Source organism: Setaria italica, chromosome IV (assembly GCF_000263155.2).
Source record: "Setaria italica strain Yugu1 chromosome IV, Setaria_italica_v2.0, whole genome shotgun sequence".
NCBI classification, from domain to species: Eukaryota; Viridiplantae; Streptophyta; class Magnoliopsida; order Poales; family Poaceae; genus Setaria; species Setaria italica.
In genome coordinates, this window is record NC_028453.1 from 14,480,539 (window position 1) to 14,497,069 (window position 16,531).

At 44.8% G+C, this 16,531-nt stretch overlaps 2 protein-coding genes across 2 annotated transcripts; both read left to right on the top strand.

Annotated features, from left to right (window-relative positions):
* The first annotated feature begins 6,076 nt into the window (after positions 1-6,076).
* Positions 6,077-7,598, top strand: LOC101768125 (cyclin-P3-1). The gene has a single exon (XM_004965250.4). It carries the CDS (start codon positions 6,301-6,303, stop codon positions 6,997-6,999), a length of 699 nt encoding a protein of 232 aa, XP_004965307.1. The 5' UTR covers positions 6,077-6,300; the 3' UTR covers positions 7,000-7,598.
* Positions 7,599-14,761: 7,163 nt separating this feature from the next.
* Positions 14,762-16,287, top strand: LOC101767717 (cyclin-P3-1). Its single transcript, XM_004965249.4, has one exon. The coding sequence runs from the start codon at positions 14,991-14,993 to the stop codon at positions 15,687-15,689; it is 699 nt and encodes a 232-aa protein (XP_004965306.1). The 5' UTR covers positions 14,762-14,990; the 3' UTR covers positions 15,690-16,287.
* Positions 16,288-16,531: the final 244 nt, after the last annotated feature.

Consider the following 16,531-nt stretch of genomic DNA (forward strand, 5'->3'; position numbering starts at 1 on the left):
CCGCATCGGCCAGTCCTTTCCTTCCTTGACGTCGATTTCATACGTGTCAAAATATGGCGTCAACACCATCCTGACTCCCAATCGGCCAGCCTCTATCAACTCCCTCTGCCAGTCGGCCGAAACACTGTAGCTTAATTGGTCGATTCCCAACTGTAGCTTCTAGCCACCGCACTGGCCGCCTTTCTCCTTCTTTAACGTCGAATCCAAACACGTGTCAAAATCCAGCGTCAACACAATGTAAGGCCCCTTCCCATGGCGAATTGACTTTGTGCAGCCCTGTGGTGTCTTGGATGCGCTTGAGGACCATGTCACCGATGTTGAAGGAATGTTCTTTGACGTTGTAGTCATGATAATGGCGGAGTCCTTCAAGGTACCTGGCTGACTGGATGAATGTCGCACAGCAGGCTTCTTCTAGACTATCTATGTCTAGATGCCTTGTTTCTTCTACCGCACCTTCATCGTATTGTTCGACTGTGGGAGATTTTCACATGACGTCAGCAGGGAGTATGGCTTCTGATCCATAGACCAAGAAGTAGGGTAACTGTCCTGTAGGTTTGCATGGCTGAGTACGTAGCCCCTAGAGTACATTGGGTAGTTCTTTGAGCCACTTGCCTCCCTTGGTGTTGCCAATGTCATGCAGCCTTTTCTTCAGGGCATCAAGTAATATCCCGTTGGCGCGCTCAACTTGGTCATTGGCTCTTGGGTGAGCGACAAAGACAGCGAATGCCGATTCCGCTATTTTCACAGTACTCCCAGAATTTGTGGTTGTTGAAATTGGAGCCTAAATCCATGATGATCCGGTTTGGGAATCCATAGTAGTAGACGATCTCGTCGAGGAAGTCAAGTACTCTGTCTGCTTTGGGGCAGGTGATAGGCTTCACTTCAACCTACTTGGTGAATTTGTTGATGGCTACGACTACTCAGTTGAATCCTCCGATCGCAGTTAGGAGTGATCCAATCATGTCAAGCCCCCAACATGCGAATGGCCATGTTGGAGGTATCGTGATGAGCTTGTAGGCAGGGACATGTTGTTGTTTCGCAAGGAATTGACAACCTTGGCATCGATGGACTACTGCTTCTGCATCGGCTAGTGCGGTAGGCTAGTAAAATGCTGTTCTGGAGGCCTTGCTGACTATTGTGCGCGAAGATGCATGGTTGCCACAGATCCCTTTGTGTATTTCTTCCAATATATCCTTGCCATCCTCTCATGTGACACACTTCATGAGTACTCCTGAAGATGTGCCTCTTCTGTATAGCTTGTCTCCAACGAGTACGTAGACTTTGCTTCGCCGTAAGACTTGTTCTGCTTGCATTTTGTCTGAGGGTAGTTTGTGCTCTTTGATATAGTCAATCATCATAACGTCCCGGTCTGGTTCTGTGGGACCGTGATCGGTGGTTGCTGACGGTGCCTGCTCCGTGATGGATGGCTTGCGGAGCTCATGGATGAAGACACCTGTTGGAACTTGAGCACGCGTTGAACCCATCTTGGACAGGATGTCCATAGCGACGTTGTTGTCATGGACAACGTGATAGAACTCTAGGCCTGAAAATTTATTTTCCAGCTTGCGTACTTCTTTGCAATACGCGTTCATGTTTTCTTTGTTGCAATCCCACTCATCGTTGACTTGGTTGATGACTACTAGCGAGTCGCCGTAAACCAGCAATCTCTTGATCTCGAGGGATACTGCTAGGTGTAATCCATGTAGTAGCGCTTTGTACTCGACTTTGTTATTGGATTCCTCCCAGAATATTTGGAGAACGTATTTGAGTTGTTCGTCCTTCGGGGATATTAAGAGTACTCCTACGCTGGTGCCTTCAAGCTTGAGTGACCTATCCAAGTACATGACCCAATGCTCTGGGCGCTCTACTAGTGTTGGTAGTTGATTTTCTCTCCACTCTGCCATGAAATCGACTAGAGCCTGAGACTTGATCGCGGTTCGCGGCTTGAATTCTAGAGAGAGTGCTCTGAGTTCTACTGCCCATTTTGAGATTCTGCCCATGGCATATCGATTATGGAGGATTTCGCCTAGGGGGAACTCAGTGACTACGGAGATCTTGTGTTCCTAGAAATAATGTCACAGTTTCCGCGAGGTGAGTAGTATGGCGTAAAGTAGCTTTTGGACTGGTGGGTACCGGGTCTTGAAATCTGAGAGTACTTCACTGAATAAGTAGACTGGTCTCTAGACCTTGTATACGTAGCCTGGTACCGACCTTTTGATTACTATTGCCGTGCTTACGACATGAGTAGTAGTAGCGATGTATAGCAGCAAGTCTTCATTTGGAGTTGGCACTGTGAGGATCGATGGTTTTGCTAGGAAGTATTTTAACTGTAACAGAGCCTTATCTGCCTCTTTTGTCCACTGGAATTTGTCTTGCCGTTTGAGCAGTTTGAAGAAGGAGAGGCCCCGTTCTCCAAGCCTTGAAATAAATCTGTTGAGGGCTGCCATGCATCATGTCAGCTTCTGGATGTCTTTAATGCCGGACGGAGCTTGCATATTGGTGATGGCAGTAATTTTCTCAGGGTTTGCTTCAATGCCTCTATGGCTGATGATGAACCTGAGTAGTTTCCCTGATGGTACACCAAAGACGCATTTTGTAGGATTAAGTTTCCACCGAAATGCTCGCAGCCTGGTCAAGGTCTCCTCCAAGTCTGCGATGAGACCATCTAGATTTCTGGTTTTGACTACCATGTCATCCACGTACGCTTCCACATTGCGGTGAAGTTTTTTCTCAAAGCACATCTGGATGGCGCGTTGATATGTTGCTCCTGCGTTCTTCAACCCGAAAGACATTGTTTTATAGCAGAAAGCTCCAAAATGGGTGATAAACGCAGTTTTGGCTTGGTCTTCTTCCTTGAGAGCTATCTGGTGATATCCTGAATAGTAATCAAAAGCAGACTAATGCACATCCGGTTGTTGAGTCGACGACTTGATCAATCCTTGGGAGCCCGAAGGGATCCTTAGGGCAATGCTTGTTGAGGTCTGTGTAGTCCACACACATCCTCCATTCATTGTTGTTCTTCTTGCAGACCAGGACTGGGTTGGCGAGCCACTCGGGATGGAAAAGTTCTTTTATGAAGCCTATCGCAAGTAGTTTTGCTAGCTCTTTCTTGATGGCTTCTCTTCTGTCCTGGGCAAATCTATGTAGTCGTTGTCTCTTTTGAGTAGCTTTAGGATCTACGTTGAGTGAATGCTCGATCAACTCCTTAGGCACACCTAGCATATCAGTCGGTTTCCATGCGAAAATGTCTCGATTTGCCCGAAGGAAGCTGACGAGCACGCTTTCCTATTTGGCATCCAGCCCTGTGCCAATCAGGGTTGTCTTGGAGGAGTCGCCGGTTTCAAGGTCAATGGCTTTGAAGTCCACATCACTTGCTGGCTTGACTTTAGTAGCTCCCAACTTGTTTTTCAGGATTTTGAGTTCTGTTAGGGAGAGCTTTTTTGAAGCAGTGAAGACTTGTTGTATTGGGCTGGGTACTTGAGTAGCTGCCACCAACTCAGCAGCTTTTGTGTCGCATTCGTATAATCTTCGTAAGTCTCCACGGAGGGAAAGTACTCCCTTAGGTCCTGGCATCTTCAGGAGTAGGTAAACATAATGTGGGATTGCCATGAACTTAGCTAGTGCTGGTCTTCCAAGGATAGCATGATAAGAAGTCTCGAAGTCTGCTACCTCAAACCTTATGTACTCTGTGCAGTAGTGCTCCTTGGTCCCGAAGGTAACTGGTAGGACTACCTATCCAAGCAGTATAGCTGCGTTGCCTAGGACGATCCCATAGAATGGGGAGCTCCTTGGGGTGAGCATGTTGATAATGTCAAGGCCCATCTTCTTTAGAGTTGTGGCGAAAATGACATTGAGGCCACTCCCACCATCGATGAGTACTTTGGTGAGTCTTGAGCCAGCGACAACTGGGTCCAGGATAAGGGGGAATCGTCCTTGTTCTAAGAAACTTGTCCATTGATCTTTTCTGGAGAAAGTAATCTCTACCTCGGACCGCTTGAGGGGTGTAGGAGTAGCGGGTTGGATGGACATGATCTCTCTGAGTACTACTTTTTGGGACCGCTTAGAGGAGGTACCTAGGATCCTACCAAAGATGACGTTGACGGTCTTGGATGGGGTCTAGAACTTGTTTTCGCCATCTTCGCCTTTGTCTACCTTTCCTTTCCCCTTGTCGTTGTTATTGTTCAGGGATTCTGGCAAATCTTTCATTACCCTGCACAGGCTGTAGCAATCTATCGCAGCGTGCTTGCTATGCGGATGCCACGGGCACTACTTTTTTAGCAGCTCGTTGAATGTGGGCCTATCTTCGTTTCTGTTAGACCCTTTCTCGCTCGAGTTCGTCATTGCTGCGACTGTATTGTCAGGCTTGCGCTTGCGGTTTTGGTTGTCCAAGTAGTTATTTCGATGGTCGCCGTTGCGGTTTCTGTCTTGCTCTTGGTTGTTGCTGTGATTATTGTTGTTGTCACGGTCGCGATTGCGATTTGAGTCAAATCTCTCGCGTTCTTTATCCTCCTCGTCTGCCCATGATTGGGCCATGATCTTGAGTGCCTTGACATCCACGGAACGACGCCTACCGAAGTCTTCGAACATGCGGCGATCATAGAGATCATTTTGGAAGCATTCTATTACATCTGGTTCTGAGATGTCTACAATTGTTGTCCTTTTGTCAAAAAAATGACGTAGATAGCTGCGTAGTGACTCATCTTGTTGCTGCTTAACTTGTGCCAAGTCTATTCTGTTACCGGGGCGCTGCATTGCCCCTGCGTAGTTGCTAGTGAAAGCTCATTTCAAGTCTTTCCAGGAATTGATGGAATTGGGCTTCAAGGATTCGAGCTAGGTCAGTGGTGCAATTTCCATGCATACAGGAAAGTAGATAACCTTTGTGTCGTCTGTCCCCCCTGTAGCTTGGACTGCTAGTGAGTAGCAGCGGAGCTACTGAACTGGATCCTGTTTGCCATCGTACTTGGAGATACCCAGAGGTTTAAATTTCTCTGGTAAGATTGTGCTCCTAATCCGGCTTGTAAAGGCGGAAAAGTGATCATTGTCATCACCCCTTAGTCTTCTTAGAGTTCATGCTCCCGATGCTGGTTGTTGATGATGCTGCGTGCATCACGGTTGTTGTTAATTTTGTTCCTGAGATCACCATTGATGAGCGAGGGTTGGGGTCAGCTCTATGGTGGTGAGCGCCTCCCCTAGAAGCTGTTCAACTACCCTCAAGCGGTTCTCTGTATTGTCTTGGGCTTTCGACTACATCTTTGTTTTGCCTCGGAGCCCGAATTACACCTCGATGGGGTCCTGCATGGTCTCTGTTGCTTCCATGCTGACTACGCCCTGATGGGGCATGAGATACCGATGGAATTGGGGTTGCTTTGTGCATGCTCCGCTAATTGTGCTATCAGAGTCCTGTATTTGTCTTGAGGTATAGCACGAGTGATGAGGTCGATGGAGGCAATAGCAGCGAGTGGCATATTGTGTTGCCGCATTTGCACCGCTTTGAATGCCCTATCGAGGTTCATAATTGGGAGCTGGGCGGCTAGTTGAAGATGTTGTTCTGCTCTCTGTACATTTCTTGCCCTCCGCCGAGTCCTTTGGCTTTCGGTTTCTTTGGTAAAAACCCTCTCAAATAGGCTTTTTGGTTCACATATCATAATCGCATTTCTTTATCCTAGTTATGACTTTGATATCTTTCGAGTTTTTGTAGCATGTTAATTTATACTTATTACAGACGGCAGAGAGATATGCAATAGCCCCTATGTGAGATTTTGGTAATCTTTATCGAAATTAAATCAATTTCCTTGTAATTAGTCCAATAAAGTATTATAAATATCAGGATTTATTTAAAAAAGAACATAGGATACCATGAACCAATGCTTGAAACTTTGGTCATAAAACTAACCTAAAATTTGAGAATGTCATGTTCCTTTTTTTTTTTCTGAAACTGAGAATGTCAATTCTTAGCGTCATTATATTTGAAAAATCTAAGGTCGGCTTGTCACACGTCAGGCCAACGAAGAGGTTGTTTTCTCCAGCAGCAATTGGCCCAAGTAACTGCGTACAGGCCCACCAAATCAACTACAGTTGGGCCGAACCGGTAGCAACGGACAAGTTTCCAAAGAAAAAGGAAACCGTGTGCGTACAACTAACGCGTACGCGTATGCGTATGGGTACAGGCCATATACAGCTTTCGATCCCCCGCGTACGGAATACGCTCTCGCTCCCCTGTCTTTCTCGCCAGATCAGATCGGAAATTCCAAAGCAAGCTTTTCGTCAGCGATTCGCCGAAACCCATCCAACGCCGCCGCCATGTCCGCCGCCGTCGCCGCCCCCGTCCTGCGCGAGGACGACCGGGGGATCCCACGATCCCTCCCCCTCCTCGCGGCGCTCGTAGAGGCGGAGTCCCGCCGTTTCGCCGCCGCCGCCTCCCGTCCCGCCGAGACCGGCCTCGTCCGCGCCTTCCGCGGCGGCGCCGCCCCGAAGGTCCCGATCCGCATCTTCATGGAGCGGATCCACCTGCTGACCCGGTCGGTGCCGACCTCCCGGGGCATGACCAGGATCGACGGCACCAGCTTCGTGCTCGCCGGGATCTACTTGACTCGCTTCATCCGTAGCCCCGCCGGCAGGGAGGCGGGGATCCTGGTGGAGCCAGCCACCGCGCACCGCCTGGTTGCCGTCGCGCTCTTCCTTGGCGCCAAGTTCGGCGGCCACCCGCCCAGGAAGTGGATTGGGGTGTTCCAGGCCAGCTCGGAAGGCGCGATCCGTGCCGGCGAGATGGTGGGCCTCGAGGGCCGCTTCCTGCGTGCAATCGACTTTCGCCTGTTCGTAGAGACCTGGGAATTCGATTCCTTCTGCCTTGTGCTGGAGCGGGGGCCTCGGGCACCAAGGGGCGGCAGCGGTAGCGTTGGCTGCGCCAGCAAGAAGAGGCAGGCGGACGCCACGGTCGGAGAGGATGAGCGCCGCCGCGTCCGAGCTCGCCTGCCGCCACCTGCCGTCTTGTCCAATTAGGATTTGTTTTCAATTTGAAGTTTCGCCTTCAATTCGCTTATTATTTCTTTTAGTTGCTTTTGATTGTTCGTCTATCTATTTTTGCTGCAGGTACAAGGCTAGGAGTAGAAGTGTTCGAGGTGGAGAAGGCGTTGTCCAGTGTCCGATCAGGGATCAGCTTCTCCTTGCTGGAGCCTGGAGGAGAGCCTGGTGTAGGATGCGTCGTCCCGCTTCGGATCATGGATGACCTCCTGCTCGTCGCTAGAGCCTGGAGGGTTGTTAAAAGCGATTGCTGGGTCACTGAAAGAGTTATCTAGTACTGGGTTTTCAAGCTTTGGAGTCAATAAAAAGGGCACAATATGGTGTTCTGTACTCTGAAGTTTCAGTGTTTAGTCTGTTTGAGCTACTGCAACTCAGTGAATGAGTATACTATCCTTCAGTTCTGCCAGATGTTATCAGTTAATAGGTCTCATTGCCTTTTGTATTATTGCAGTAGATTAGGCAATTTACTTGTGATTAGGATGTGTTTCTTCAGTGCTCGATTTTGGTGTGATTCTTCTCTTCTGTGTAAGACTTTCTCAGATCAATAAAAGGGATAATAAAGTGTCAGACTTTTGTCATGAAATGTCCAATTTTCACCCTGATTTTCAACCCATAACTACAAAAGTGGACAGGGACAACCATCCAACGGGCAAATTTGGTCCTTTGGTGGTTTCGAGGGTGGTTTTCCATTTTCTAGAAATTTTAAAAGTTTTAACTTAATCAAAAAATTTATAACTAATTCATTTCAAATCCAAAAAATATGAAGTTGGTACAAAAAATTTCTAAAATTGTAGGCTATTTGTCTGTTGGGGGAGATGTGTCTACTGATGCAAGAACTAGCAAGGAAACAAATAATGATCCGCTCAAATAGAAACAGGAAATAGTATCAGGTAAAGAATTAGAACAAACGGAAGAACATAAACAGCTTTGCAATGGTCATTGTAGCCTCTCAGGATTAATCCTCCATGAAGGCATGAACCATGACTCATGGTCTGATTCCCCTCGATATTTGAGCAGTATATGTGCCTTCATGACTCATCGTCTGATTCCCCTCGATATTTGAGCAGTATATGCTTACAGATTCGCACTGCAGCTGTGCAGCATGTCAGGATGCCACTTTGAGCAGCATGTTTGTTCATCAAATTTTCAGTCTCCTTTTGATTTGCATGTCTGTCTTCAAACGCATATTGAGGCAGGGGATTCTAAATCTGACATTCCGACTATCTGAGAGCACACTCAAGTTGACTACCAGGTCTCCGCCAGCCCAAATGTGTAGCCTCTGTTTCTATGTTCCCTCTGACAGTTTAGCTGAAAATGGATAGTTAGGAAAAACATTATCTTGACGTACTGAAAGGCAACCATCTACTTTATTTACAATGCCCACCCTCTCTGTGACCATGTTTCCAATATGCCTTAACAATATCTGGTCCGAAAAAGAAAAGGCAGTGCTAGTGGCAAAAATTAGGAAGTATCATCATTAACTATTTACTGTTCATAGCACAGGTCCCTGAACTATATATAGTACTAAATAAATTATGACTCTTATGGCCTTGCCTATACTATTCTAGAACAAAGGTGTGTTCTCAAAATACTTAAATTTACTTCTATTTGAGTTTGGCCCCAATCATTTTGACTGTATTTGACATTAAGAGTTAACTGTGTATTAAGAGTCCTTTTGATATTTCAGGGAATAAGATATTTGCTAATATTCTGGACTGTTCATATGTCTTTACCATGTTACCCAGGAAATGGCTCCATTTACTTATAGATGGCACTTTGGGCAGCATGTTTGTTCTTCAAAATCCCAATGTCTCTCATTTTGATTGTCATTTTTGAAAAGACGCAATGCGTAATCATCACCATGCCATGAGCCATGTATCTGCTATGCAGGCGCCTGTTTTCAAACGCATATTCAGACAGGGAATTCTTGTGGATCAGTATTTGTATTTATGGTGGGGGTACCAGCAAGTTCTCCCTCTCTAAGAAAATCTGAGAGCACACTGAAGTTAGTGGCCAAGACTCATAAAGGATGTAGTCTCTGTTTCTATGTTTAGTCTGTTTTTTTTTAGCGAAAGTCTATGTTTACACTCTGACTTATGAAAATGGATAGTTAGGAAAAACATCATAAAACATCATTCTTATGTACTGAAAGGCAATCATCAATTTTTATTTACAATGCCCATCCTCTCTGTGACCATGTTTCCAGTATGCCTTAACAATATCTGGCCCCAAAAAGAAACAATAGTGCTGGCGGCATAAATTTGGAGGTATCTTTTTTCTATCAAATCAACAATCTACTATTCAAATCCCGGACTACATAAGATTAAATAAATTAATGATTCTTTCCTATACTGATCTAGAGTAAAGATGTGTTCCCAGATTATTTAAATTTACTTTTTTTAGAATCCGGGCTAATCATTTTGACTGAATTTGACATTAAGAGTTGACTGTATATTGCCAAGTTGACTTGTGATATTGGTTAGCATTCGAGATTCTTGTACTATTTACCACATAGCTATTTTTGCTAAAATTTGCCCCTGGTTGCTTGGCAATTTAGATTTCTGGTACTTCTGTGAGGTGGGTATCATGCTCAGTCGTGTGGACAGCATGCAAGAATCAAGTGTTAATCTTAGTTCTACCTCTATCTTGTAGATGCCATTTTGACAATACTGCAATTTGTTTTCAATTACATACTACAGTGTGTTCACATCTCATCTGCATTTAGTCAAACAATAAATACATTGTACCAAAAGCCTGTATATATCCTCTTTTTCTTGCGATTATGGATATGAAGCCCTCCTAATATCTGCTCATTTCACAGTTGACATGAGCAGTAGTTAGGCCTACCATTGGGAAGGGTATGGGCAAACCCACTCTTATTTACGTCCAAATCCAAATAATTATTATCCACTCCTTACCCTCCTCAATCTCACCCATATCCAATGGATAATTAACATTGTACTGCATATATATACATATCCAATTGATTAATCATATCCGCCCCATATCCTACCCTCCCCATTTGTAATGAGTATATAATTTTCTACTCGTACCCTCCCCATTTGAATTGGGTGTGAATTTAGGGAGAGAGTATGATACCCAGTGGCAGGCCTAACTGTTGTGGAGGCATGCGATGTCCTCCTTCCCTACAAGACCCTTCTTGAGTCTTGACATTGTTTTTAGTATCATTAGTATTCAGTTTTGACAGTCAAATCTTTGAGCTATTATTACATCAAAGTTTAAAGATACATCCTAAAGCTAGTTCCAAGTTCGTAAGCTAATGACAGGCGATTCTTTTAAACAGAAAGGCATCATAGTGTCTCTGCATCCGTTAGTTGTTACTATTTTGTTTTTTATGCCATGTACAACTCGACCTTGAATTGAACTGAATAGCCTAGTAGTTCAAATTGACTTGTTTAGTGGAAGTGCTGATGACTTCTGTTGAACAGTGTACTTGCACACTATAGGTGACGCCGTGACGGTGACTTCTATTTAACAATGCTTGATAGAACTTCATTTCCAAAATAATCGAAGAAGTCCAGTTTTAACCTATAAATTCACGCCGCCGTCGATGTCGAAGGTGAAAGCATCTAAGCTCCTAACTTGTGTTTTGGTAATTAATGATGGTCTTAGTGGACTAACAATTTCTTCTTTTCTTTGAGAATATGGGCTTGTTTGGTTTGGGTTTCTTATTATAAGCAACTTAAAGTTGCTTAAAGTTGCTTATTGTAGTTGCTTATTTTTAGCTCTAGGTGTTTGGTTTGGGTTGCTTATCTGCATTAAATAAGGTTGCTATTGACATATTTGCCCCTAATAAGTACATGCCATCCCATTTCAATTATACCCCTAATAATTACCCTGGCCCTTGGCACCAGATGAAGTTGGTGCCAATTCCAGGACCTGTCTGGCCCTTGGCGCCAGATGCAGTTGGCGCCAATTCCAGTATTTTGGCTGCCACGGTGCAGGGAGCCAGCATCCTGTTTTTCTTCGGAGTTTTCTTTGGCTGCCACGGTGCTGGGAGCCAAATTTTTTATTCAAATCAAATGTTGTTCAACATTCTACAAATAACATCATTACAAAGCAATAAAGCTGCGATCTATTGAACAGTCCATCGGCAATCCAATCCCTAAATTGGTTCATGTTCTGATCTTCGTCCCCGTGTTGACTAGTATCCGCATTGTTTTGTGATGACGATGCGTCCGAAGGCGCCACATAGCATTCATCATGATCCGCCCTCTCAAAGTCCACATCAGCAAGTGCACTCTCTCTAATGAAGTTATGAATTGCCATGCAAGCGATAATTATGTTGCTTTGCTTTGCCATTGGATATGCCGGTAAATCACGCAAAATACGCCATTTGTTTTTCAAAACTCCAAAAGACCTCTCAATCACATTCCTTAGTGATGAATGGGCATAATTGAAAAGCTCTTTTTTACCTCTTGGGAGTGGTCCTTGTCGAAACTCTGGGATATGATATTTCGTACCCTTGTATGGTGAAAGATAACCCGGTCTGTTTGGGTACCCAGAGTCCACCAGATAAAATTTTTCTGCACAATCATTTATTTTCGTGTTATATTCAACCAATGGATAGCTATTGTTACAAGTATTGGATCATAGAATAGGGAAGCACCTTCAGGCGGATGAGGAAACTTGTCGCTGTACTTGATCAATGCATCTTTGAAGACTCTCATGTCATGCACCGACCCAGGCTATCCCGCAACAACAAAAGTAAAGTAAATCCCATGTCGAAATCACATATTGCTAATACATTCTGGCTGGTGTACCCATGTCGTCCCATATGTTGGACAACCTTGTCCACTGGCACAACAACAGGCACATGTGTTCCATCTATTGCTCCAATGCAATTATCAAAGTAGGGGGACAACCATGGTGATTGCAGTCTATGATGCACGGTACTAAATGTTGGGTCCAATGGTCTAATGATATCACCTGCTAGCTTACAAACACTACGCAATACTTTCTCAAACTTTCTACTGCATGTTTCAGTTGACCTAACAAAACAATCCTCAGCTTGCCTCATGCTTTGAGGGGCACCACAAATCCACACAAACATAGCTAAAGACTCTACTGATGTCATCCTCCTTGTTGACTTTAACCCATAAGATTGGACTAGGATATTGTGTAGCCTATCAAACACATCCCTACTCATCATGAACATGTTGTAGCAAGATGTCCTATTTCCTAATGTAGTAATAACCCATTCATAACCAGTTTGGTTTGCAACCCTATATTTAGCTTTGTCTACGTATGTGTCGTAATAATACATACCAACAGCTGCACAAATAGTAGCAAGTGCCCTCCTCCTTCTCTTCCTTCTTTGCAGCCACTCTTCATCGAAATTAGACGATGATGATGAATGAGCCGTAAGAATCTGTACAAACAAAACAAAAATGATCAAACTTCATGAACACAAATCACAAATAACTAAAATGGCTCACAAATACAACACATGACAAATAAATCTTATCATAAATATAACATATGATACACAAATGGGATGACAAATATAACAGATGTCACATAAATGGGTTCACAAAATAAAATTGCTCACACATAACAAGGGTTCACAAAACAAGATAGTTCAAATAGTTCAAACATTATTTTCGATTCCTCTCAAGCAACTTCAATCTAAATGGTCAGTAGCTTGACTTATTCCTGATGCACTTCATTTTCAGCCATGTCAACCTAGCTTCATTTGTATTAATGTTGGAAAAAACAGTTCGGTTGTATCTTGTGGCAAACAACTCAGTGACCATGAAAAATTCTTCTGTACCATCTGATGCTCCACATTCCCTTGCCAACTTGAGGCTTTGTTCTATCTTATAATCTTCCCTTTCCTAAATTTTCCACCTTTCTTGCATCTCCATCTCCTTTTCCTTCCTCCTGTATTCCCTCTCCATCTCCTTTTGCTTCATCTTTGCTTCCATCTCCATTTCTCTCTGCTTCTTTATTTGTTCCATCTCCATCTCTTTTTGCTTCATCTTTAACTCCATCTTAACTCTTATTGTGTTTGAGTCTTCAGAGCTTTTAGCTTGCATGTGTGGACAAGACCCTTGAATATGTGTAGGAACTGATTTTTTTCCTTCTTTTTGACAAGAGGTTAATCGATCACCAGAAGATCTTCCCAAAACTTCCTAAGAAGATATTTTTTTATTTGGCATTATTCAACAAGAAAAAAAAGAAATTTTTTGACAAATTCTTTTTTTTGATGATTATGCGGCGGACAGACACTAAGATGGAATAGGCCCGCTAATATGCCTAATGTACCCGTAACAATATGATGCAAAGCTATTCCTCCCGGAATGAAAGGATCAAAACCTTCTGCACCCCACGCAGGAGATTGTAAATTTTGAAACTTTAGTATTTATTTTTCTTCCGTACAAGATAGTTGCCCTAGCAAAAGTGTTAGGCACCCTTCAAATAGGAATCCATTTTCTAACTGGCTTTCGTGCTTTGGTGAGTCGTCTGAGATCCTTTCGGTGACATAATACAAATTAACCCTTTGTTCTTTTTTCTTTTTAGGTATACCCTTCCCCGGGAAAGAAGAATAGGACAAAAGATATGGAATGCAATAGAAAATAGGATAATAGATATGGAATGCAATAGAAAAAAGGATCCTAGCTTTCGTCTCTCAGTGTCAGTGTCGACCCAGCAGAGTGCTTTCGCCGTTGGTGTTCTTTCCGATCTCAATGGACTACTTAATTGGAGGATTCACTGCAAATATTAGCTTGTCTCATTATTGCCGCGACAACGGCCTACTTCTTCACATTCACCGAGCAATGCATGCAGTTATTGATAGACAGAAAAATCATGGTATGCATTTTCGTGTATTAGCTAAAGTAGGAAGAACAGGTTGTTCCAGCTAGATACCGTCAAAAATTCCTGTGGGGGCATCTTACTTGACCTGATCCATGTCGTGTTACGCGGCTCCTAAAAAAATTCATGTGACTCTACCTACGTCGGATCCCGCTTCCGTTTTCCCCATCTATTGATGGGTTGTTAACGAGTGTTTCCCCCAAATGGTTTCACCGGTAATAAAAGGTCAGGTAATAAAAGGTAAAAAAAACAAGTTCACCTCACTTTCAATTTATTTTTCACTCTGTTTGCAAAACGTGCAAACAGAGAAGTTTCCTTAGTTTACTAAAAGTAGGTAAAGCGGAACTGTGGAAGTCGGTAAAAACCCTCTCAAATAGACTTTTTGGTTCACATATCATAATCGCATTTCTTTATCCTAGTTATGACTTTGATATCTTTCGAGATTTTATAGCATGTTAATTTATACTTAATCGCATTTCTTTATCCTAGTTATGACTTTGATATCTTTCGAGATTTTATAGCATGTTAATTTATACTTATTGCAGATGGCCTTTCTACGTAAAGGAGATATGCAATAGCCCCTATGTGAGATTTTGGTAATCTTTATCGAAATTAAATCAATTTCCTTGTAATTAGTCCAATAAAGTATTATAAATATCAGGATTTATTTAAAAAAGAACATAGGATACCATGAACCAATGCTTGAAACTTTGGTCATAAAACTAACCTAAAATTTGAGAATGTCATGTTCCTTTTTTTTTTCTGAAACTGAGAATGTCAATTCTTAGCGTCATTATATTTGAAAAATCTAAGGTCGGCTTGTCACACGTCAGGCCAACGAAGAGGTTGTTTTCTCCAGCAGCAATTGGCCCAAGTAACTGCGTACAGGCCCACCAAATCAACTACAGTTGGGCCGAACCGGTAGCAACGGACAAGTTTCCAAAGAAAAAGGAAACCGTGTGCGTACAACTAACGCGTACGCGTATGCGTATGGGTACAGGCCATATACAGCTTTCGATCCCCCGCGTACGGAATACGCTCTCGCTCCCCTGTCTTTCTCGCCAGATCAGATCGGAAATTCCAAAGCAAGCTTTTCGTCAGCGATTCGCCGAAACCCATCCAACGCCGCCGCCATGTCCGCCGCCGTCGCCGCCCCCGTCCTGCGCGAGGACGACCGGGGGATCCCACGATCCCTCCCCCTCCTCGCGGCGCTCGTAGAGGCGGAGTCCCGCCGTTTCGCCGCCGCCGCCTCCCGTCCCGCCGAGACCGGCCTCGTCCGCGCCTTCCGCGGCGGCGCCGCCCCGAAGGTCCCGATCCGCATCTTCATGGAGCGGATCCACCTGCTGACCCGGTCGGTGCCGACCTCCCGGGGCATGACCAGGATCGACGGCACCAGCTTCGTGCTCGCCGGGATCTACTTGACTCGCTTCATCCGTAGCCCCGCCGGCAGGGAGGCGGGGATCCTGGTGGAGCCAGCCACCGCGCACCGCCTGGTTGCCGTCGCGCTCTTCCTTGGCGCCAAGTTCGGCGGCCACCCGCCCAGGAAGTGGATTGGGGTGTTCCAGGCCAGCTCGGAAGGCGCGATCCGTGCCGGCGAGATGGTGGGCCTCGAGGGCCGCTTCCTGCGTGCAATCGACTTTCGCCTGTTCGTAGAGACCTGGGAGTTCGATTCCTTCTGCCTTGTGCTGGAGCGGGGGCCTCGGGCACCAAGGGGCGGCAGCGGTAGCGTTGGCTGCGCCAGCAAGAAGAGGCAGGCGGACGCCACGGTCGGAGAGGATGAGCGCCGCCGCGTCCGAGCTCGCCTGCCGCCACCTGCCGTCTTGTCCAATTAGGATTTGTTTTCAATTTGAAGTTTCGCCTTCAATTCGCTTATTATTTCTTTTAGTTGCTTTTGATTGTTCGTCTATCTATTTTTGCTGCAGGTACAAGGCTAGGAGTAGAAGTGTTCGAGGTGGAGAAGGCGTTGTCCAGTGTCCGATCAGGGATCAGCTTCTCCTTGCTGGAGCCTGGAGGAGAGCCTGGTGTAGGATGCGTCGTCCCGCTTCGGATCATGGATGACCTCCTGCTCGTCGCCAGAGCCTGGAGGGTAGTCAACAGATCTTAGTTTTAGCCAAGATTGTTAAAGCGATTGCTGGCTCACTGAAAGAGTTCTCTAGTACTGGGTTTTCAAGCTTTGGAGTCATGGCACAATATGGTGTTCTGTACTCTGAAGTTTCAGTGTTTAGTCTGTTTGAGCTACTGCAACTCAGTGATTGAGTATACTATCCTTCAGTAGATTAGGCAATGTACTTATGATTAGGATGTGTTTCTTCAGTAGTCGATTTTGGTGTGGTTCTTCTCTTCTGTGTAAGACTTTCTCAGATCGGATAAGAAAGTGTAAGACCTTTGTCATCTATTTTTTATGGGAAAAGTCTCCCATTCGAAAGGCAAGCTCCGGAGCATAATCTTTAATTTCATAACTAACCTTTAATTTCAAAACTATGAAATGTTTTATTTAAGTATTTCAAAACTATGAAATGTTTTATTTGAGTATTGTGCATTTACATTTTTTCAGGAGTTGAAAGAAATCATAGATGCATGATCCACCGCGCATGACGCACCGCGCGGTGCCGACCTGGACAGGGGCAAGTGGAGAGCTAGCCATGGCGTGTGCGGCCCCGTGCGTCCCAGAGGC

Coding starts and splice junctions, on each gene's coding strand:
- LOC101768125 (XM_004965250.4), top strand. CDS start 6,301: ATGTCCGCCGCCGTCGCCGCCCCCGTCCTGCGCGAGGACGACCGGGGG.
- LOC101767717 (XM_004965249.4), top strand. CDS start 14,991: ATGTCCGCCGCCGTCGCCGCCCCCGTCCTGCGCGAGGACGACCGGGGG.